This window comes from Aureobasidium pullulans (genome assembly GCF_000721785.1).
Source record: "Aureobasidium pullulans EXF-150 unplaced genomic scaffold scaffold_9, whole genome shotgun sequence".
NCBI classification, from domain to species: Eukaryota; Fungi; Ascomycota; class Dothideomycetes; order Dothideales; family Saccotheciaceae; genus Aureobasidium; species Aureobasidium pullulans.
In genome coordinates this window covers 1,141,149-1,163,121 of record NW_021941029.1, presented here as the reverse complement: position 1 = coordinate 1,163,121, position 21,973 = coordinate 1,141,149, and the positions used below count along the sequence as shown (strand labels likewise).

Below are 21,973 nucleotides of genomic sequence, written 5' to 3'. Positions count from 1 at the left end.
GAAAGTTGCAAAAAGTCGTATGATGATTCAACATGGAGTAGTGTAATGATGATGAGGCTACTCTAGCCATGGCATTCGGAGGTTTCAATCATCCGAGAGGTATGATGAAGAGAAGTATGTAGAAAAGTAGAGCGGGGTTTAGTAATGCTTACCTTCTTACTCGGAGGGATATGACAGAAGCTTAAAAATTTGGGCTTGGAGATACTTTGGGCAGAGCAGAGCAGAACACGTGGTAGATTCTGGAGATGCTTTGGAATAAAGGTTGTGAGAGGGAAGGATGCGGAAGATGGAGGATTGGATATTCCGGTGAGTGTTGGTTGATTACCCGCTGGACAAGGTCAGGTCAGCAAAGTGAAAGTTGACATCTGAGCAGCGTGCGTACATCGAGAGCTGTCATTCGTCAAAGCTCATAGGGATCAATTTATGGCGACAGAGTTGAGATTGAGATTGTTTGTCTACATGCAAGAGACGCGTCAAACAACGCCCTTCTCTCAACTACTGCAGACTGATGACAACACAGCAGAAGCAAGCTATTCACCACAGTAATGTGATTCATCATCGAACAAGTCCAGAATCACCGCTATCTCTCTTTGGCTCTTCACGGTAACAGCACCTTTCTTTGCGTCCCATCTCTCTAGCAAAGCTGTCACTCTCTGCATCCACCCCTTGTCTTGCTAAAGCAAGGTGCTGTAGATCAGGGACCAGAAGTCCTTGACGAACAGACCTCCTTCCTCCAAGAGTGCGCCGAACTCCTCGCTGTTGCCGAATTCACTGACTTCGGAGACGACGTATCTGGTAACGACGTCTCTCAAGTCCTGCATGTCTCTGGTCATGGTGCGCTCGGTCTCGTACACATAACGGACCAGAGCCATGACATCGCCGACGCGCTCGGCCTTGCACTCGAAACGCATAAGCTTGTCACTGAGCTTTTGGAGCGACAGAGCCTTGAGCTTGGTGATGTCGTAGCGGATGGCCAGGCTGTACATGGCAGCGTGGGCGATGAAGACGCTGGTGTGGTTGTCGTTGGACGAGACAGTAAAGGTCTTGGGCTTGACGGCGCCGAAGACGCGGCCGCTAGTGGAGGTGTTTGCGAATACGCTATGGAGCAAGAGCTTGTTGTTGAGTTTAGAAGCGGTGGTAGCGTCAGGAGTCACGGGTGTGCCGAGAAGACTGGGTCTGCCGAAGCCTGTAAGTCTAGCAGGTGATTCGGTGCGCAGACGCTTTGCGGCAGGCGGCTGGAGAGTGGTCTCATCGGTAGTGGGAACCAAGGCTGTGGAAGTGCCTTTGCCATTGCTGGTGTCTGGGGCAGGAGTGGAAGATTGCTTGATGACAACAGGGTAAGGGTCGGTGTAGGTTGAGGTGTAACAGAAGTCACAGAAGCGCAGAAGATCTTCTTCACGCACACCCTCAAGGATAGCGCTGGTTCTGGGACCATCGGGGGTCTCTTCCTCCATCAACAGCTTGAGAGGAGTCGAGACAGCCGCAACAGCGCCCGAGTGGACAGTGGTTGATGCGCCATTCTCACCTGCGTGGAAGGTGAAGAGGCGAGAGTGGAAGACACTAAGGCAAGTCAGTCAGTAAATGCCATCATCGCATGCGTACGAGGAACATCTACCTTGACGAATGGTCTGCCATGGTTCTGAGATCTTCGAAGTCGGATACGTCGAGGAAAAGAGGTGCCTCGTTCCTGCCTGATGTAGAGTCAAAGATGATGCAGGTGATGCGCTGAGCAGTTTCCTGACGAGCCGTGTCTATCACCAAGAGCATGACCCCGGGTTTGATTCCTTGGTAAAGAGGTCGTCGTCGCCGCGATGATGGTCTTCGTTTTGACGCAGATAGATGCACATCCTGGTCACGTCAAAGCACGAGCAAACGACGACACCACCGTGATTCGTGCCCCCTTGTGAGTATCGTTCCAGTAAACGACTAGAGCACCTGCCTCCGAATCTGCCTCCGGCCTGGGTTGGTACCTTCCTCTTTCAGAAAAAACCTCGAAAAACCGAGTCGCTAGAAGTTGGTTGGAAGATATACAGGATCTTGAACCCTACAAGAGCTATACCAACCATGTCACGTGGAGATGACCATTTTAATGAACCATCAAGCATGAATCAATTAGGGTATCGTTAATTTTCTATCGCCAACACTCTAGTTAGTCTCTTGTCTAGCTTTGTAAGAATTCACCGATCCACCAGCCAGGATTTTGGCTTGTGCCTTTGTTCGCATTTCCGAATCGATGACTCCACCATCTTCCACAGATCCCCAACCACCACCACCGGGAGAGTTGATGATGATTCTGTCACCTTCATTCAGCTTGATGGTTCCCTTTGCACCGAGGTTGACTACCCTCTTCTCGTCAGAGTACTCATCCTTCTTGATGACCAAGTTGAGACCCGAGGAACCAGCTTCACCACCCTCAAGACCATAAGGCTGACGGCTGCGACGCTCAGAGAGAATTGAGCATTGCACCGGCATACGGAACTCGATATCACGGATCGTGCCCTCACCACCAGTGTGCATGCCCTTTCCACCTGAGCCTTCACGCAGTCCAAACTGTCTGAGAATACAAGGGTAGCGTTTCTCGAAAACCTCAGGATCAGTGATACGAGTATTGGTCATGTGGGTGTGAACACCACTCTGTCCCTGCCAGCTAGGACCAGCACCTGAACCGCCAGCGATGGTCTCGTAGTAACCGAAGCCATTGACATGAGTGCCGTTCTCGTCTTTACCACCTGTTCCAAACGTCAAATTGTTGCAGCAGCCTTGACTAGCAGCACAGGCACGGAAAGCGAGGAGCACGACATCTGTTATACGCTGTGATGTGAGGACGTTGCCGCCAACCACACCAGCACCCTTGGCTGGGCTCAACAGAGAGTTCTCGGGAATCTTGATATTGACAGGGTTCAGACAACCTTGGTTGAGAGGAATGTCCGAGGAGATTAGCGCACGAAGACAATAGATGATGGCTGAGTTGGTGATCGCGACTGGCGCGTTCGTGTTGCCATAGACTTGAGGCCCAGTACCTTCGAAGTCGAATACTGCTGAGCCATCAGGCGCAATAGTGATTTCTAAAGCGATGGGTGTGCCATCGTCCATGTAGTCAACTGCCTTCAGAGGCTTCTTGCCGAACTCTTCGTACTTCTGCTTGAGCAATTCTCTGACAGCAATATCGCTCGCTCTTTGAATAGCGTACATGTAGCGATGCACGGTAGACAAGCCGAACTCGTTGATCAAGCCCTTGATCAATGTGATACCACGCTTGTTGGCAGCAATTTGCGCCTTGAGATCAGAAATGTTATCCTGAAGACATCTGGTTCCGGAGCATCCGTCATATTGTGCAGGATCTTCAAGAAGTAGCTTGGTAATAGCTTCCTCGTTGAATCTTCCCTCCTCGACAATCTTGAGTGATTCTATAGCAGCGCCCTCCTGGTACAGCTGATTAGACGTGGGCGGCATGGATCCTGGGAGAATACCACCAATGTCGGCATGGTGACCCCTCGATGCGACGTAGAAAGCAATGTCTTCTCCATCGAAGACAGGCGTGATAACGGTGATATCAGGCAAGTGAGTGCCACCACATGATGGATGGTTCGACACAAGCACATCACCATCCCTCAATTTGCCCTTCCAGAGGTTGTGCTGATACTTCACAGCGAATTGCATACTTCCAAGATGTACGGGGACGTGGGGTGCGTTCGCGACCAGGCCGCCGTCGTTCGAGAAGAGAGCGCACGAGAAGTCAAGTCTCTCCTTGATGTTGGTAGACACAGATGTCTTCTGCAGAGTTCTGCCCATCTGCTCTGCAATAGACATGAAGCGATGACCAAAGATAGAAAGTTGAATGGGACTGAACTCATCGTTGACTATTGTCTTGTCAACAGTTGTGGTTGAGGTTTCCTGGTCAATCACGACACAGCTCTCAAGCACGTTTGCGACAGCGTTAGGGAGGACGACGATGGTCTGAGTTTTATCGATGATCAGAGCTGGTCCAGAAATCTTGCTGCCAACAGCGATTGTAGGCAGTTCGTACGTCGGAGTTTCTAGGTAGCCTGTACCCTCGTAATAAACACGGTTTGTAGCGTTGGGAGAAGCTTGAGGCACGTCGAGCGAAGCGGCTTGATTCAGTTGTGCAAAGGGGCTTGCAGCGATCTTCTCATGTGCAGCACCGATTGCTCTGACGCGGAAGTCGTCGACAAGGATGGGCTTTTCTTGGAAGAGGAAGCCGAACTCGCGCTGATGTCTCTCCTCGAAGGCCGATCGGAAATCCCAGTCAGCACCCTTGAGAACCATGAGTGAACTACTCGAGCCAGCGTAGCGAAGATTCAAGAAAGTTTCGTAAGTGATGTTGTCATCTGTGAAACCTTGATCCTTCAGCTCTATAGATGCTTCAAAAGCAAGCTCCTCTAGCTGTTTTTGGACAATTTGCTGGGTTTCTGACGAGTAAGTCATGGCGGCCGGTTTCTGAATCTCGTGAACCACATCCGCCAAACTCATACCGTAAGCACTCAAGATTGATGAGTAGTTGTGGATGATGATCCGCGAGATGCCGAGAACCTTGGCCACGGAGCAGGCATGTTGTCCGCCAGCGCCACCGAAACAAGCCAGATGATGTGCTGCGGTGTCATGACCTCTGGCTTCTGTCAGTCCTCTGATGGGTCTGGCCATACCCTCGTTGGCAACATTCAAAAAGCCCAAAGCGACCTCCTCGGGCGAGAAGGTGACAGAATCGTCTTTACGCTGCTGCTTGTTAATTTCCTCAGTCAAGGCCAAGAATTTCTGCGCTGTAATATCGCGATCCAGCGGCTCATTCTCCTTAGGACCGAAGATCTTGGGGAAGTAGTCTGGCAATAGTCTTCCCAAGAACAAATTGGCGTCCGTCACGGTCAATGGACCTCCTTTGCGATAACAAGCAGGACCGGGATGAGCAGAAGCAGACTCAGGACCAACGTGGAACAGGCCGTTCTTCCATGAAAGAATAGAGCCTCCTCCTGCAGCGACAGTGTTTATATCTAGTTGAGGCGATTGAATCGATACACCTGCTGTCGTCGTCTCGAATACGTGCTCGTAAACACCGGCGTAACGTGAGACATCGGTGCTGGTACCACCCATATCGAAACCGATGACAGGTCGTCGCTCTTCATCGTCCCATGATGTTTGAGCATAACCCACCACACCACCAGCAGGACCAGAAAGGATACCCTTGAGGCCTCCAAATCTGCGGAAGTCGACAAGACCGCCATCTGACTGCATGAACTCGCAGCGAGTGTTCTGAGCACCAAGTCCACCTCTGAAGTTTTCGGAGATCGAGCTGATGTACTGTTTAATGACTGGCGTCAAATATGCATCCGCTGTAGCACTCATTCCTCGCGGAACAGCCTTGATCATAGGCTGCAATGCGCTGGAAAGAGATACCGAGAAACCCATCGCAACAGCCAAGTTGCCGACAAGATTCTCGTGTGCAGGGTACGCGTATGAGTGGAGGAAGACGATTGAGATAGAGCGGTATCCCTGCTCCCATATTTGCTCAAGGGCGTTCGATATAGCTTTCACGTCTGGTCGTTGCAGTACGCGAATGCGCTCTCCTGTGACTGCCTCGACGAGGTCTGGATCTGATACGTCTAGCTCTACTGACTCAGGATTTGGGTTCTCGGTGTAGTCTTCTAACGTTACGCGCTCGTCGACCTCAATGACGTGCTCGTATAGAACGTCAGGTTTCGCCGCTGAAAGGTCGAAGATGTTTGGGCGAGACTGGTTGCCGATGAGAAGCAAATCCTTAAAGCCCTTTGTGATCAGCAAGGCAGATCTGGCTCCCTTGCGTTCTAGTAGAGCATTTGTAGCGACGGTGGTACCCATGCGAATAGACTCAATATGGAAGAGGTCAAGTAGTTGGCCTCTGGGATGTGGTTGACCAGTTGCCAGCTCCAAAACCCGTCTGATGCCTTCCGTGGGTGCATCTTTGTAGTTCGCCGGATCTACTGAGAGGAGCTTCAAGACGATATCATCGCGTCCAGGTATCGCGGCGTGAACGTCAGTAAAGGTACCGCCTCTGTCGATGGAGACGCGGATCTGAAGCGGTTTGATGGCCATCGTGAAAGGGTTGATGATGCAGTAACAAGATGAGTATGACCTGAAGCTTAAAGGTTCTCAAGACCGACTTATATCAAAAACTTACCTGTGCTCCGAGACCGCCAATACAGTTTGCACTCACCTAATGAGAACCACTTCACTGACCAAGCATGATCGGAGCTCTCTGCCGCGACGTGGTGTTTGACAGAGCACTGTGGGAGCTTCGCCGGATGACCGATAAGGATCGCTGACCGATCGCTGACCCACCCCGACGCTTTGACCAAAACGCTCGCGCTCCTTCCCCGAACGACCCCACTGATACTTTGCTCGCTTATCAACTATCATGGACTTGCGCGCAGAGCCTGATAGCTTGCCCGTAGAGCCGAAGAGCAATAGCTGGTATACAAGATGTAATTCCTCAAAGACTACCAGAGGTAAGAACAATATTGACGCGTCATTATGGCTAAAGAAGAAGCATCTACTGGAGTCGCTGTCCGTCTGGCAGCGAGAGACGGAACTCTGAATGGTGTCACATCTGGCCTCGCTCCTTCCTATCTCCAAGCGAACCTCATTGTACTCCCATCACGCTACGCTACAGACTTTCGCCTGCTCTGTGCCCGGAATCCTGTGCCATGTCCTCTCCTTGCCGAATCTGCACAGATTGGCTCCTACGACAGTCTCAAGTCTTACATAGACGGCCTGAAGGGTGACAGAATCGCATCTGACATCGACATCCGCCACGATGCTCCGCGATACATGGTCTATCAGGATGGACGATTGACGACATCGCACATCACGAACATTGCTTCACAGTGGACAGAAGATCATGTTGCTTTCTTGATCGGCTGCTCATACAGCTTCGAGACTGCATTGATTGATGATGGTCTTCCACCTCGCCATACTGTCATGGGACGAAACGTGCCTATGTATCGAACGAATATTCCACTCTGCCCTGCTGGCGCCTTTACGGGATCGACTTACGTTGTATCGATGCGTCCATACAAGCGGTCTGATATAGAAAGAGTGAGGGATATAACTCGGCCATTTGTGACTACACACGGTGAGCCTATAGCATGGGGTTGGCATGGCATGCGAAACTTGGGTATCGCAGACATCAACAGCCCTGACTGGGGAGATGCTCCAGTGGAGCTTGATGGACAGCCGCTCGATTCAACCAACGAGGATGTCGTTCCTGTATTCTGGGGCTGTGGAGTTACACCCCAGGAAGCCGTCATGAAGGCTGGATTGAAGGGCACAGTCTTAGGACACGCACCTGGACACATGATATTACTTGATGTCAAGGATGAGGATGTATTCACTATCGCCTGATATTTCCTATGAACAAATGAACAAAGTAGCATATATGCCTCAGATCAACCCTTCGACTTATTTAGTTGATGAGACTTCGTGATCTTCCGAATAAATCTAGAGCGAAAGAGGGACAGAAGACCACGAAGATGGGAAATTGGAAGGAGGAAACTTGCCTTCGCGTATCCTTGTCGTCGAACCATGTTTGCTCGGAATCAAACGGTCTATCAAGCTCTAGAAGTATCTGACATAATGGTGAGAAACAGGTTATAGAAGCTGGCTGCTCAGTTGAAGAATATTCATCAATTCTAAGACATAAATCGCTACGTAAAATCACTACCCTAGAGCCTTCATGACATCTACAGATGGTACTTGAAATCTGTAGCAGCATCGCCAGTCTGCACCTTCCTGGTATCCTCCTCGCCATTCGCAATTCTCTCCTTGACACTGTTGCAGTGTCTGAGGTACAGCCACTTGCAAGCAATCAAGATTTGTGCTACGCCCAAGGCTCCAAGCGAAAAGGAGTTACCGAGGACGTAAGGACTTTTTCTGTAGATCTGCCCCGCCACAATGCCTGCAGTGTTGCCGATAGTCTGTTGGAAACCAATAGCAGTGGCCCGGCGGTATTGTGGAGCAACGTTGACGTTCAGCCAACTCATGTTCAGTCCAGGCCCGTTGTAGACAGCAACAGCGCAGAGGAAGGTGCCCAAGAACTTGACTCCGTTTGGCGTTGGGCAGATGATTAGTACGTATCCGATGATGCCGAAGATATTGGCGAAGGCCACGAGGGGACCGCGGATGCTTGTTCGGTCTGAGAACCAGGCGACAGCCATGAAAGCAGCGCCACCGAAGATGTAGACGGGGATAGTGAGGTATTGCGCCTGAAGAGTGTTGTAGCCTAACGACTTAATAATACTGGGGAGGAAGGTCGAAAATCCGTAAAGCAGGATATCTTGGCAGAACTGAATGAGGCCACTGTTGATATGTCAGTCTGATTTTGCTTCTGAGCTTATGGGAAGGCAAAGTACCTGAGTATAACTTTAGGATCAGTGAGGGCCATCTTGACTTCTGCCCAGCTAAAGTCTTCGGATCCCATGTAGGCCGCACGCTGCCTTGCTCTGACTTGCATCAACTGCTTGTCCTCGTCGTTAAGGAAGTACGCGTTGTTAGGATCATTGGGCAAGAAGACAAAGACCACAACTGCTACTCCGACGGAGAAAATACCCTTATCTATGTCAGCTCGCGCTCATGTCAACAATTATCTGGAGACTCACCTCAATGATGTACACCCATCTCCACCCTGCCTGACCTGCTACTCCATCCATTTGCAGGATTTCGTAAGCCAGCAGACCGCCGAATGCGCCTGCAAGTGCCGTACAGACAAACAGGTAGGCAACTCGCTTGGCCATTTCTTCTCTCTTGTAGACCATTGTGAGGTAAAGGTTCAGACCTGGGAACAAACCTCCTTCACAAGCTCCAAGCACAAGACGGGCCGCATAGAGACCGCCAACATTGGTGATGAATCCACTAAAGATTGTCGTCAAGGACCAGACCACGCAAAGGCCACCGATGGTGTATTTTGGCGTCAACTTCTTCAACAAGACGGCCCACGGCGTCTCTGATAGAACATAGGTGGCGTAGAAGATCGAGACTGCTGTCGAAAATTGCTCCGCGCTCGCACCAACATCCTCGGGCATACCAGCAACTTTCACCTAGTCCTTGTCAGTATCCATGCTAGGTCTCTCTGTGCAATGCCTTACATTTCCAATATTGCTTCGATCAAGGAAGCAAGCCAAGTAAGTTAACATGATGATAGGTACCAATGCCAAATCCAACTTGGCAAGAAGCTTTCTTTCCCTCGAAGGGTCGATGAATTCTCCAAGCTGAACATCAACGGCATTCTTCTCGCCATCCATGACGACGTGGTTGTCAAGTTTCTCTGACATGATGAAGATAGAGTGGAAGGAATGATAGATCGATGGAAGTAAAGAAATGAGCTAGACTTATGCAATATGTATGTTTGTACTTGCCTTTGGAACGTTCAGCCGATCTTCTGCCTATCTTGTAGATATGCCTTCAAGAACGAGAATGTACCCCGCATGAGCGGGCAGTCTCTCCAGGAGATAAGATTCCGTTTCTTCACGAGAGAACGACATTGCTGTGCAAGCTGTGATCGGACTCATTGAGCGTCAGGAACCAGGGAGAGAACAGCGGGCAGCCGGGGCGACGATAGTGATCGGACTCGAATAGCGAGACAAGGCACTAGCCTAAGAGGATGCGCTATCCTCGATCTAGGCAGCTTCTGGAGAAAAAAGTGGAGCTTCCTGATACCAACCACCAAACAGCGAGGACGGAGAGTGCGACGTCTGACTCGTCGTATACACGCTACTAATAGCCATTATCATATCGCGTTAACATGTCACGACCCGAAACCAGTTCGCCGTCATTTCATCTCCGGGAATATCGTGTCTTCTTCGAATCTCAGTCGCAATCAGATGCCGCGTGCTTCATCGGCGCGTGCATGAGTCTGGGGAAGTTTCGTTCCTGCCATTTGACATGATCAGCAAGACCGATGTAGGACAAAGGAAATGGCCGCAAACATAACAGGCACCTCGCCAACATCAGACAACAATCTCATCCGTCCAGTAGCTTGCAAGCGATGTCGGGGTCGTCGTACCTACTGCTCCAAAGAGCAGCCTGTGTGTGCAAGCTGCAGAGAAGGTCGACATGAGTGTGTGTACGAGTCCGGTCGAAAGATCGCAGTATCGGAGAGGTGATACTAGTTGGATGTGATCAACCAGCGAACCAATTACTAACCTCTCACAGTTATCTACGAGATCTCGAAGCAAAGTTGAAAGCATACGAAGGTACCCTATGAGTCTGGCGATTCTCATCACGACCATCATGCTGATTCATGTTTGCAGCAAGTCCTCCGATTCCAACTCCGCAAAGCTCTTCATGTATCGGGAAGCGAACTGATTCGGACCTGGATGTCAATCCTCTCATGGACAACTTTGCCAACCTTGTCATGAGCCCATCCGGTAAACACCATTACCTGGGAAGTTCTTCATCAACAGTCCTAGGCAGACGCTTCAACGATATTGTAGGCATCACGAGTCCAGGCTTCGACCTTGATCGAGAATACTCGACCTACAATCATTCTGCACTACGACTTAGGCGCCTTTCAATCGTGGACAACGTCCAGCTTCCACCTGCTGCGTTTGCAAAACGACTCTACATGGCACAACACAGTTACATCGGCACCATCTTCGCATTTTGTACACCCGAGATGTTTGAGGAACAACTACAACAAGCATATAGAGGCCCTCCAGATGTTGGAGACAGAGAAGCTTGCCTTGCATATTGTCAGACGCTTCTGGTCTTGGCCTTTGGTCAACTTTACTCAGTGAACCAATGGTCTGGCTTTGACGGTCCTCCTGGCTTCGACTATTTCACCCAAGCCCTGCAGTATCTACCAGACATGTATGAAGAAGGCTCTGTTTTGTTCGTGGGCGTCTTGGCGTTGATCGGATATTTCATGCAGAATCTCAGCCGACGAGATGCCGCCTTTTTGTACGTTGGAACTGCATTGAGAATGGCAATATCACTTGCTCTGCATCAAGAAGTACCGGATCCACGTCTTGATGAGGCCAGTAAAGAGCAACGTCGGCGGATATGGTGGAGCGTGTACAGTCTTGATCGCATTTTATGCGTGAAGAGTGGCAACCCTCTGACCATTGACGACCAAGACATTGCTGTGAAGCTGCCGAACAGGCTGAGCAATGAGCCTGAATACTGCCCTGCAGTGTGTCTACGACACTATACCCAATTATCACGCATCCTTGGACGAATTATGAAAACCATTTACAGAAAAACACCGAAGAGCGGTTCAACGCTGATTGCCTCTGTCTCCGAGATCATGACCTCCCTTTCAACATGGCACAGAGACTTGCCTGATCAGCTTCGGTTCGACCCTGCGAAGCTCAATGTGTCTCGAGAGTCAGTCTCGACATTCTTGCACTACCATCAATGTATCAATCTCACCGCTCGACCTCTTCTCTTCCACGTCGTTGAGAAACGTCTCCAAGGTACTGCTGACGATCTTGGGAAAGACTGGAAGGACGGACTCTCCCCCACGACTATTGCTGTGATCGACATGTGCGTCTCAGCGGCGAAAGACTCTGTCACTATGATGACTTTTGCAGCACAGAAAGATCTGGTAGCGACCTACGGCTACATGGATGGTGAACACGCTTTTTCTGCAGCCATTGTTCTTGTCATGATTTGCGTTGCCTTCCCTGCAACCAGATCAGAGATCACAGCTATGGACCAAGCCCTTGAACTGTTACGAGGCATGGCTGACAGAGGGAATACTCACATCGCTGCCAGATGTCAATTGTTGTCGCATCTACGATCTATGATTTCGCATCCTTCTACCACCATCGCCTCGACTCCTCCTGCCGCGGCAATACCCCAACAAAACACGACTTTCGTGGACGTCGACCAAATGTTGTCGTATGAGGCTGGTGATGTTGACTTTGGACTCTGGGAAGAAGGCTACACAAATCCCGACCTCGACATCGACTTTGATTTGACACAATGGACGCAGGCGGCCCAGAACACCTACGGTGTAGGGCCGATGTGACCATACGTTCTCGAAGGAGAAAGACGTCTTCCAGTCTGCAGTAGCCTCCGCCATTCATGATGTGTATGCTCACTGATTTTGAGGTATTTGAGTCTCGTCCAGCTTCATCGAAGTCGATCGCATTCGTCGCACCAGAGGTGCAATTAGGGTCATCATTTTTTCCGTCTCACTATTCTGAACTTGAGGGGCACTAGCATGCTGGAACATGTCTGTCACTATCCATACGTCGCGACCTCAAGCACCTCAAAGCTTTGTTGCTTGGAAAGCCGAAGCTTGCCCCTTACCGAAGAAACCACCTCAATGACTCTTGCTTTTAGTCATCAGGTTCACTGCTGCCTGCCATCCCTTAACCTTTATATGCGAAAAACTCCAGGATCCTTTTAACAAGTTCTCAGCCGTGGTAGTGTAGTGGTTAACACACCCGTGGTCTTAACACGTGCGCAGTCATTCGTTGTTACTCAACGCCGTGTCAGTCTAGATCCGAGGAGGTCGGGGGTTCGATTCCTTCCCATGGTGCTTATCTTTTTTCTTTTGCCCATGATGTGCTTAACTTTTGCTTTCGAGGATTCTGATTGTGTCGGCGTCGTGTCTTTTGTCCGCATTTCTTTTGCTTATGGGGCAACGACTCCGATGCCATCGTATGTTGTGGTCCTTCATGTCGTCGCAACAAGAATGACACATGATTTTCTTCTACAATAATCGTCGCGCTATTTCTTGTCCTAAAGCCAGACCTCAACCTTAGCATGCTCGTTAGAGAGCGGCCTGAACAGCAAGGTTGACAATGAATGTCGACTGCGCCAACTCAACATCACCTCACGGCTCTCAAATATCCTCGTCAACACTATGCTTAGAGCAAGACGGACCGAAGAAGTGAGCTAGGTTCTTAAGACGCTTACTCAATCCAGAGTCCCAAAGACCGAGGGATGCGACTCGTACATCAGACCGAGGGAACAATGGTTGTTAACAATTGTGGGAGAATGACACGAAAGCGCCAATCCACGGACCTCGTACAGACATCTGCTGGCCTACTTGGATCGCTACCATAAGAAGACCAAGAGTGTGGTGTCTGGTCTCCCAGTCCACCAGGTTCATGATGTAGTTTGATCTCTTCTGGAATGTGACAAGTGAAAGTTTTTATACCGACAGCAACATGTTCCTCACTACTCTCAAGCTGCTCAAGGCCATTTACTTGATCTTGAGCAATCGAATGAACGGCAGTACTGAGTGGTGATTGTCGGCATGTAGCATTCCTAATCCTATCAGAGAAGTGTGAACAACCACCACAAGACCTTTCCGAACAACGTGTCTAAATCTGATGGAAGTCGATTTGGGCTGATCATACATAATCAGCTCTTCCTCCAATCAAAAGTCTTATGACTAATGACAGTCTTCGAAGGGAAAGAGCATCTCTGTCGATATGCTCCACTATTTAGCAAGAGACTGGCTTCCATTTGCCCTCGCCACAAGTCTTTCCAAAGAAAGTGTGACTCCGAATATTTGTTTGTGATATCCATAGCGACCGAGGGTTTTCGAAGGTCACTTTTATAGCACGACTTGTCTTCACAGCTACCGCTCGAGAAGACAACGAGGTCTGTGAGTCGTCTAAAAGATCCCTAATCTCTCCAGATGGAGTGATTGAGTGGCTACAGTCCAGTTGCAGATCTCTGCGGTGCTGGATGGAGGGACATCAGCAATGTTCTATTGACCTGATGACTCCGCACACACTTATTGAACCTTACCCCCTGAGAACCACTGCTCCACAGCAATTTGAGCTCCTATTCAACTTCAGTATGGGTGGCAATGGCGTGTGGATGCTGTGTAGAGACCGGAAAGGAGTTCTAGTACTTATATCAGCTTTTCTGTATGAATATGATATGTTATTTATTGTAATCCAGCCAGCAACTAGTCTGCTCAAGCGACGACCGGAAGAAATGGATATTTACATGGAGAGCGCTCCTCAAGGCATTCGAGGACAGGGGCATCATTTGAGTTTCACCAGCAGCTAAGAAGAAGAAGAAAAAGGAACAAAGGAAGTCACCTACAACGAACAAACACAGCCAAAACAATCATCGCACCCAATGACCTGCACAAACACAGTGAACAAACAAACAATGAGACTATATAATAACAAAAAGTTCACATCCACCATCACTTCTACAAGCCCACACGGTAGTCTAGCCTAAGTGAGACCGCCGATCCTCTGCACATGAGTAAATTACCGACATTTACAGTGATTGTGTACGCCGGGAGTAGTAGCGTCGGGGTCTATTAATTTTGCTGGTGGAAGATGGTGGGTTCGACTTTGGGCTGCACCTGTTGTTTTCATTTGCTTCTGATTTGCTTCGTGCCTGCCTCTTTTTTATAACTTGAACAGCTGAATTTGCTGGTAGTTCATCTCAGGCATAGGAAGAGGGCCATCTGAGGAGGGATGACAGCTCAAATTTCACACATCTCGAGTGCTGATGTCGCTCCAACGATAGCGGGAGCGCTCACTTCTTAGTTGGACCTGGACTCGAGACGTAATAGTCTTCACCGGGGCATATCTCTCATGGAAAGCACTCCTCAAGAAGTTGAAGTCGATCTTCAGAACAGTCTTGCGTACCCGTGGTGCACACAACATCGACAAGTCATCTCCGAAAGACTGATGTGCAAGAGAAGAGACATGGCAGGTCCGTGATCCCCTGGCTACCTCTGTTCCCTCAGCTTGCGGTCACGGTCTTCGTCATAATGAGAAAGTAGAGGTAGTGAGGGTCAGTCTGAGATGTCCTACTGACCTGCCCATCTTCCTGGTTTCCTTTCTGCTTTTTTTTTTCGCTTCAAACTCTCAGACGATACAGTATCTCCGTTTGCGCTTGAGAAAGGGAATGATTGATGGTGATGCCCCATCAGAATGGTTATTCCAGTCCGTCATATTGAAAAGCGACCATTAGAACATGATTCTGTATCAGGAACCAAGGGTGAAGAGGAAGGAACACAGGTCGACGAAGTCCAAGCTCGATCTCCGTTCTGTAGCAATATTCCCATTAGCGCATGATCATCCACCTATAGTGGAAAGAGAGAGATACTTGTCATGGTTCATTGACCTGTCATTCATCTCTTCTTTCCCATCCGCTCCCTTCTAGTTCTTTTTGCGGTGACATCTGCGATGCAACAACACACATTTGAACTTCTTGTCTTCAGCGCCTTGCCTATCTGTAATCGTCTGTGTCTTTATCGTTGTCCGTTCCATCGAATGAGCTCTTCGTAGACCTGAAATGCTATTCTGCGGAATGTTATCAAGAACAAGTCACTGGCATGGTGAGCTTTCTATGTACAGCAGAAGTGCTTTCTTTTAATCCCTAGGATCATAGTTAGACAACGTTTGTTTGACACATTGCAGCCGTGAAGAAATTTTCAAATAAACGGTGGAGAATAAACAAGTTGAGAAAGAAGAATGAAGGCTCAAAGAAAAGGAGAGCCGAATGCTTTGATAATCATCACCACTAGTTAACCTACTCTAACAAGAAATGAGGACCCTGTCTGCGCCTGTGACTGTAATGTCCATGGATGGTCTGAACGCAGTTGACGACAAAAGGACCATGTTCAGGAAAAAAAAAAAAAAAAAAACTCCAAAACTGCCTTGCTTATCCCTCTTCTCCTCGAAAAGCACTGCCCCCTGTGAGTTTCTTTCCGTCGCGCAATGTAGAAGAAGGACCAAAAAGAACAAAAAAAAAAGACAAGGACCGAAGAAGAAAGACTCCTTGATAAAAACTCCATCCGCCCACACCGTGGGATGCAAATACGCCTCCCGTCTGTGTTACGTTTGTGTACCTCACTGCAGATCGTCGGCATCGTCAAGAATGGCCGCACTCATCATGCCAGTAACATGTTGAGCCTCGCCACTACCACCGGCCCACAGCGCACCTCCCTGGTTCTGCTGCGTACCTCCAATCATCTGATCAGGGTCGTTGGCCGGAGTGGAGTGGACATCAAGATTAAGCATATGGCCATGTGCGGCAGCGTCGATGATACCAATGCCGTCGTTAGGTGTGTCCACGCCGTCATTGTCGTCTTCCATGTCCTCATCTTCGATATCTTGGTCGTTGGTGTTCTGGAAGGCTGGGTTGTTCCATGTGTGTATGAGGTTAGGGTGGTGCGGAGGTGGGGGTGGAGGGAGAGGGAGGGCGCGAAGGGTGGCGCCGTCGTTGTCGTCGTCAGAATCGTTGACCATGCCAGTGTCGAGACCAGGACCGCTGGCACGGTTGAGGTATTCGCGAAGGCGAGATACGCCGTTGCCGGAGAAGACGCAGAAGACTTCGCGTTGGTGGTCGTTGAACTCTGCCGGAGCTTCACGGCAGAAGACAGTCAAGTCGTCGCGGAGGAAGGCTTGAACGCCTGTTAAACTGAGATGAGTCAAGCGAGGGCAGTTGTTAAGAAGCGTGTGAATGCCCTGGGACTATGTTAGAAGGAGGCGACGAGCATGGAGTCAGGCATGTACATACATCAAGAGTAAGGAGAGTACAGTAGCTCAGGTGGACACGCTCCAAGGCACTGACGTTGTGCTGGCGGTCGCGAGGCTTTTGCATGACACGGCCACCATAGGTGGCAAGAGCATGGATACTCCTGTCGGTAATACCGGCACACTTGACAAGACCCACACGCTTAAGCTTGGGAAGGTTGGCCAGTTGAGTTATGCTCTGGTCAGTAAGGTTGCTGCAGCAGGCGAGATCGATGTATCTGATACGAGTGCACGACTTGGCCAGGCCAATGATAGAAGCGTCGGTGATGCGAGCACAATGGCCCAGGTGAATGTAGTGGAGGTTTCTGCCGAGCTTGGTGATGGCCCAGACAGCTCTGTCGGTAAGCTGTCTGCACTTGGCTAGGATCAGGTTGCGCAGCTTGGGGCATGTCTGTACAATCTTCTCGATGGCCTTGTCGGTGAGTTCTTGGCAGTCTGTGAGATCCAGAATGCGCAGGGCGTCGAAGGGAGCAGCCTTGGATGGCACTTGCAGGAAAGCCTGGTCGGTAATGAGTGGGCAACGGGCAAGACGCAATTCGCGCAGCTGACGACATTGAGTCAAAAGGGCAGTGATGGATTCCGACTCCAGTAATGGCAGGTCGTACAGGTCGATTTCCAGGAGGTGTGAGCTATTCTGGGCGACACTCAACATGGAGACATCGGTAAGCTGGGAGCAGCTGTTGCACTTGAGACGCTTAAGTTGGCGGCAGTTATTTGCTATTTGCACCAACGATTGATCTGTGAGGCGGCGACATCCCGTCATATTGAGACCTTGGAGACGCACGCAGTTGCGGGCCACAAGCTCAAGCGTGCGATCGGTGAGTTGATCTAGTTGAGTGACGTCCAGTGCGATCAGACTGCGGTTTCCTTGAATGAGGCTGGTCAGACTCAAGTCGGTCAACTTTGCGCAATTGGTCAGAGTCAGGCGTTCAATGCGTTTGCAAGCCGTCAAGCCCATCAAGGTGCCGTCGCTGACCTGCGAGGCGAGTGTGGAGAGGTTCAAGCGCTTGACTAGATCCTGATATGCGAAGAAGCGTTCCGTCTTGCGTATTGACTTGACGACGCTGTGTATGCTGGCCCAGTTGTTTGTTTGTGGACGGTGCCACAGTAAGGCGACGCTGTTTCGTGCCCAATCCTTGGTTACGAGCATGCATGACATGAGGTCTTTTGTTGATGCAAGACGACCGAAGATGGCGATAAGTAATTCGGCGGGCAGGCGGTAGACAGGCGACAGGCGGCATCGTTCTTCGAAGTTGGCATCGTCCATCACGTCGACCGAGGCGGCTACGGATGATTGCGAGTCGTTGGCCTGGAGCATGAACGAGTCGTTGTCATCGTCGACTTCGCGTTCGGGGGATGTGGATGAGAAGGACGAGTTGGTCACATTGGACAGGCGGCGTTGTCTTCGAGGGCGATCCATGCTGCGCGCCATTGTGATGATCGAGTTCGTGTTTGTGTTTCGCCTATGTCAATGTTATAGCCCCTCTCCAGAGATGACGGCGCGCGTCACAGTGTGATGAATGATGACGGTCGTCTTGTGGCCTTGTTGACGCCTGCTGTTTCTTGACGCCTGAAGCCGCTTCCGACTCTTTCTCGGCGACAATAACTAAATGTGTTCGTATTCTTTCGATAGTCAACAATAGAGAAGCAAGCGCTGAGGGTGTTTGTGATGCTAAAGTGGGGGGAGCCCGTTTTGGGTGTCGGGAGTCGGACTTTGATGCGCCTTCCGCCGGCCTTGTGAAACATTAACCCTCCTGCGATCGTCACTACACTCTAAATGCTCCATCTGGAACCATGATTGTTTAGGATACGCAAGGGAAGGTGCGACAAGTTCTGGAACTGTTTGTGATATCCAACACTTCTATGCTACAACAGTCACTACACTCATACATCTCTAACTCTCATGCCACGACGTCCTGCATCTCTACCTCCACCAGTCGCCGCTATCTCCCTTTCGACCATCTCAATGCCGCTCAAACTCGGGTATCGCTTGCTGAAATCCGCCTGCCAGTCGTCGAAATCTGATTGATTGGCAAAATCCGACTCCTGTCGCATGCCTTGGTCCATGCCTGTGCTAGCGCCAGCACCAGCACCTGCAACGCCCTCATTGTCGCGTGCGATAAGAGCTGCGAGGCTGGGTCCCCGAGCTGCTCCTGAGGCTTGACTGTATACGGGACTCGTCATTCCAGAAGATGGAGGGCGTCCTTGCAACATGGTTGATCCACCAGTCTTTAGAGATGCAGGCTTGACGGGGGCGCTAGGTCTTGGTGCAGGTCCTGTTCGTTGTGCAGGTGCTGATACCGTATGCTCCAGAGGATACGTGCCTGCTGGTGTCGGAAAAGATTGTGACTGCCTGACCTTGTGGTACCTTAGATTCATGTCCACTTCTCCAGATGCGGGAATAGATGCAGGTACAGGTGTGGCTGGCTTTCTCGCAACTGGTGGAGGTGCTCTCTTAGCTGTGGGTTGGATATTTGGTGTTGCCTGTCGGGCAGGCTCTTCCTCTGGCCTCTCTGTGAAACGTCCGTAGCCCTCCGCCTGCCTCTTACGCACGGGAGATTTCTGACCATCGTCCAACAACGACTGGACACGCTGCTGAATCATATTGGCTTTAGAAGGCACAGGAGGAGCACCTCCGCGACTGCGATGTTCGGCGGCTGCTGCTGCCACGCGCTTCTCTTCCTGGGCCAGCTGTAATCTCTCCATCTCTCTGCGCATCTCCGGTGGCAAGTCTTCGGTCTCTATCAGGTCAGCGAGGTCGGTGGTAGCGGCTTCCGGACGACGTGGCGTTTCGTTTGTGTCGGATCCTGAAATTGGGCTGAGTAGGTTGCCTTCAAGCTGCATTGCCGGGTTTGGACTTGGGGTCCTGAATCCTGATTCAGATCCTCTACCGCTCTTCTGGGCCTTCAAATCTGCGCTCGGTTGCTCAAATCTCTTGAACGCGTCGTTGAATCTGCCAGATAGCATGGTTTTGGTTCCGCTAAAGCTTAGTGAGGACATGCTTGAGCGCTTCTTGTGAGAGGCATCTTTGCCGCTACTCCTACGGCTCAACCCTTCGTTGCTTTCCAGACTTCTAAGATAGTCTGCATCGCTCTCAATATTCGCAGCATCATCAAAATTGATGTCAGTACTTCTGATCGATCGGCTGGATCTCCTAATCTCAAGAGATGGTCTTTTCCTTTCGGCTTCCTGTTCTCGCAAGTAATCCAGATTTGAGTCCACATACGCAGCACTAACGGGTCGTGGTCTTGAATTGGCAGATCTCGCTCTGCTGATATTGTCTTCATATCCAAATGATGGTCTGTGCCCTTCCAATGATGGTCTGGAGGAAGTCGTTTGTTTTGCGAGTGTCATGGTGGCTGTTTGCGACTTCGAGCGGTGAGAATCTAGGAGTACAGGTCTCTGCGCAGGCGGTGCACTAGGCTGGAGTCTGTCGGCTTCTTTTTGGGCCAATGGAGATGCACGTGGCTGGCTCGAAGATCTCGAGTGGTCTGGTACACGCCAGATTGGTCGCTTGCTAACGTCCGGCATCTTGGGCAAGGCTGGTTGGGTCGATTGTGCAGATATAGTTGGCGAGGGAGAGGTCATGGTACCAGCCGAAGAATAGTTCGGCCTCTGAGGTGCTGGCTGGTGCATCAGTGTCTTCGGCTTGGGAGGTGCTTCGGCCTTTGGTGCCGCCTGAGGGTTCGCCGACTGGCCAGGCTTCTGTGTTGAGGCGGATTCAGGCTTCGGGGGAGGCGTATCCCTCGCTGATGCAGGGCGTGCAAATACTTCATCTGCCAGTGCACTCGTTGCAGGATCGTTTCTCTGCGGCTTGGACGAGGAGAAGTTGAAACCGCCAGACTCGTGTGCAATGGAGAATTCGTCCAAGGAGGGGAATTTGGCTGAGAGTTCGTCCACGGCACGTGAGCGAATAGTGTTTGATGCCGAATCAAGAGCAGCAAAAGGATCGGAGCTCTTAGCTGATGCTGCACTCTGCTTAGCAGCCACGGGCTGAGGAGCAGCTGTTGGTCTGCCTCGTCTCATGGGAGCAATCTCGGGGATATATTGCTTCTGTTTGATTGGAGATGCGTGACTGATACCAGCTGGAGGGGGTGAGGCCACTGGAGATGTTATGTCAGGAAGTTTTTGGTTGCGTCCAGCTTCAGATTGGGTGCGTTGTGCATAGATCTGTACACGATTAGATACAGGCCTGAGAAAGGATATGTACAAACATACGTCTTTGATGGGGATCGGAGTGCCGCGCATGCTGCAAACCTCAGTCACGACTTGATATATGTTGGGTCTCTGACGAGGATCTTCTCGTAAACAAGAGCCTGCAACAAACCGATTAGTGGAGCGAGCACAACCCTGAGGTGACATACTGACCGATCAACGCCTTGAGACGTGATGAAAATGGAGGGTAGTGCGGATACTTGAATGAGGCGTTCAAGATGGCCATCTGGCCGACCTCCTCGAAAGGAGTAGTGTAATAGCACAGCTTGTACAACAAGACACCCAAAGCCCAGATATCACTCTTCTCGTCGATAGGCTGCCTACGCCAAACATCGACCATTTCGGGACTCCGGTATTGCATAGTTGTGTGGCGCTGGATATCTTCTTCAATGATCCTGCCCTCTTGAGCATTGGTAGCCGCCGGTCGTGGAGGAGCGGTACTTCCGAAATCGCAAAGCTTATAGATAGCACCCTTTGTCGAATTGGTGATAAGGACATTCTCGACTTTCAAATCTCTATGCAAGAGCGGGGGCTTTAGGTAGTGCATGGTCGCAACACCCTCGCTGACGTCGCCAAAGATGTGCAAGATCTCAGGCTCCGTCAAGCGGTGCTGCAGGCGCGTGTTCATAAAGTCAATCAGACCACCACCCGAGCAAAACTCCATGAGCAAAAAGACCTCGTAGCCACCGCCTTTCAGCTGACTGGCATGGCTATCGATGTATGTGACAATGTGCTTGTGGCCTTGTAGCTTCTTCATAGTCTCGACCTCGGTACGCATGTTTGCCAGAGCATCTTTATCCGGCACTGCGACTCTTTTGAGCACGGCGATTGTGGGTTTGGCCGAGCCATCCTTGGGCGGTACCTTGACCGTGTAGACATGGGCGAAGCCTCCCTCGGAGAAGTACTTCTCGATAACGACGCGGTGGGAGCCGACTTGGACCTTGGTACCCGGGGCGAAGGTGCCTGGCGGGGCACTCGAGCTCGACATGGCTGGAGGGGCCGTTCCCGGAGCAGAGGCAGAGTATGCGGCGGCCATGACGGGGGCCTGGCGTGTCCGGGGAAGGGTAGCGGTCAAGTTTCAACCAAGTCGAGACGTGGACACGGAGATTCGGGCGATGTGGAAACAAGGAAGCGAGTCGAAACGTGTTCACAGCATCCAGAAAACTTGCACCGAAGACGATACGAAAGGGTTGAGGGGACAATTGGCACTCGGTCAGGAGCTGCCTCACTGTCCAAGTCGTCGC

At 50.7% G+C, this 21,973-nt stretch overlaps 7 protein-coding genes across 7 annotated transcripts; 2 read left to right on the top strand and 5 right to left on the bottom strand.

The window, feature by feature from the left end:
• Positions 1 to 254: 254 nt before the first annotated feature.
• Positions 255 to 1,636, bottom strand: M438DRAFT_345789 (uncharacterized protein). The gene has a single exon (XM_029905528.1). It carries the CDS (start codon positions 1,452 to 1,454, stop codon positions 675 to 677), a length of 780 nt encoding a protein of 259 aa, XP_029760866.1. The 5' UTR covers positions 1,455 to 1,636; the 3' UTR covers positions 255 to 674.
• Positions 1,637 to 2,098: 462 nt separating this feature from the next.
• Positions 2,099 to 6,248, bottom strand: M438DRAFT_345788 (hydantoinase B/oxoprolinase). Its single transcript, XM_029905527.1, has one exon. The coding sequence runs from the start codon at positions 6,082 to 6,084 to the stop codon at positions 2,146 to 2,148; it is 3,939 nt and encodes a 1,312-aa protein (XP_029760865.1). The 5' UTR covers positions 6,085 to 6,248; the 3' UTR covers positions 2,099 to 2,145.
• A 259-nt stretch (positions 6,249 to 6,507) lies between these two features.
• M438DRAFT_319306 (uncharacterized protein) lies at positions 6,508 to 7,392 on the top strand (the record flags this gene model as incomplete). Its single annotated transcript, XM_029902831.1, has 1 exon — positions 6,508 to 7,392. Exon 1 carries the CDS (start codon positions 6,523 to 6,525, stop codon positions 7,390 to 7,392), a length of 870 nt encoding a protein of 289 aa, XP_029760864.1. The 5' UTR covers positions 6,508 to 6,522.
• A 313-nt stretch (positions 7,393 to 7,705) lies between these two features.
• Positions 7,706 to 9,287, bottom strand: M438DRAFT_319303 (MFS general substrate transporter; the record flags this gene model as incomplete). The annotated part of the gene is made up of 4 exons (XM_029902830.1): positions 7,706 to 8,346; positions 8,400 to 8,596; positions 8,646 to 9,083; positions 9,132 to 9,287. The coding sequence occupies 4 exons, from the start codon at positions 9,285 to 9,287 to the stop codon at positions 7,731 to 7,733; spliced, it is 1,407 nt and encodes a 468-aa protein (XP_029760863.1). The 3' UTR covers positions 7,706 to 7,730.
• A 672-nt stretch (positions 9,288 to 9,959) lies between these two features.
• M438DRAFT_273694 (uncharacterized protein) lies at positions 9,960 to 12,016 on the top strand (the record flags this gene model as incomplete). Its single annotated transcript, XM_029900656.1, has 3 exons — positions 9,960 to 10,144; positions 10,198 to 10,238; positions 10,296 to 12,016. The coding sequence occupies 3 exons, from the start codon at positions 9,960 to 9,962 to the stop codon at positions 12,014 to 12,016; spliced, it is 1,947 nt and encodes a 648-aa protein (XP_029760862.1).
• Positions 12,017 to 15,622: 3,606 nt separating this feature from the next.
• Positions 15,623 to 18,143, bottom strand: M438DRAFT_297314 (ubiquitin ligase complex F-box protein). Its single transcript, XM_029901944.1, has 2 exons — positions 16,498 to 18,143; positions 15,623 to 16,445 (listed from the first exon to the last, which is right to left on the bottom strand). The coding sequence occupies exons 1-2, from the start codon at positions 17,944 to 17,946 to the stop codon at positions 15,828 to 15,830; spliced, it is 2,067 nt and encodes a 688-aa protein (XP_029760861.1). The 5' UTR covers positions 17,947 to 18,143; the 3' UTR covers positions 15,623 to 15,827.
• A 237-nt stretch (positions 18,144 to 18,380) lies between these two features.
• On the bottom strand, positions 18,381 to 21,934 carry M438DRAFT_365545 (uncharacterized protein). Its single transcript, XM_029907799.1, has 3 exons — positions 20,883 to 21,934; positions 20,733 to 20,830; positions 18,381 to 20,684 (listed from the first exon to the last, which is right to left on the bottom strand). The coding sequence occupies exons 1-3, from the start codon at positions 21,763 to 21,765 to the stop codon at positions 18,399 to 18,401; spliced, it is 3,267 nt and encodes a 1,088-aa protein (XP_029760860.1). The 5' UTR covers positions 21,766 to 21,934; the 3' UTR covers positions 18,381 to 18,398.
• Positions 21,935 to 21,973: the final 39 nt, after the last annotated feature.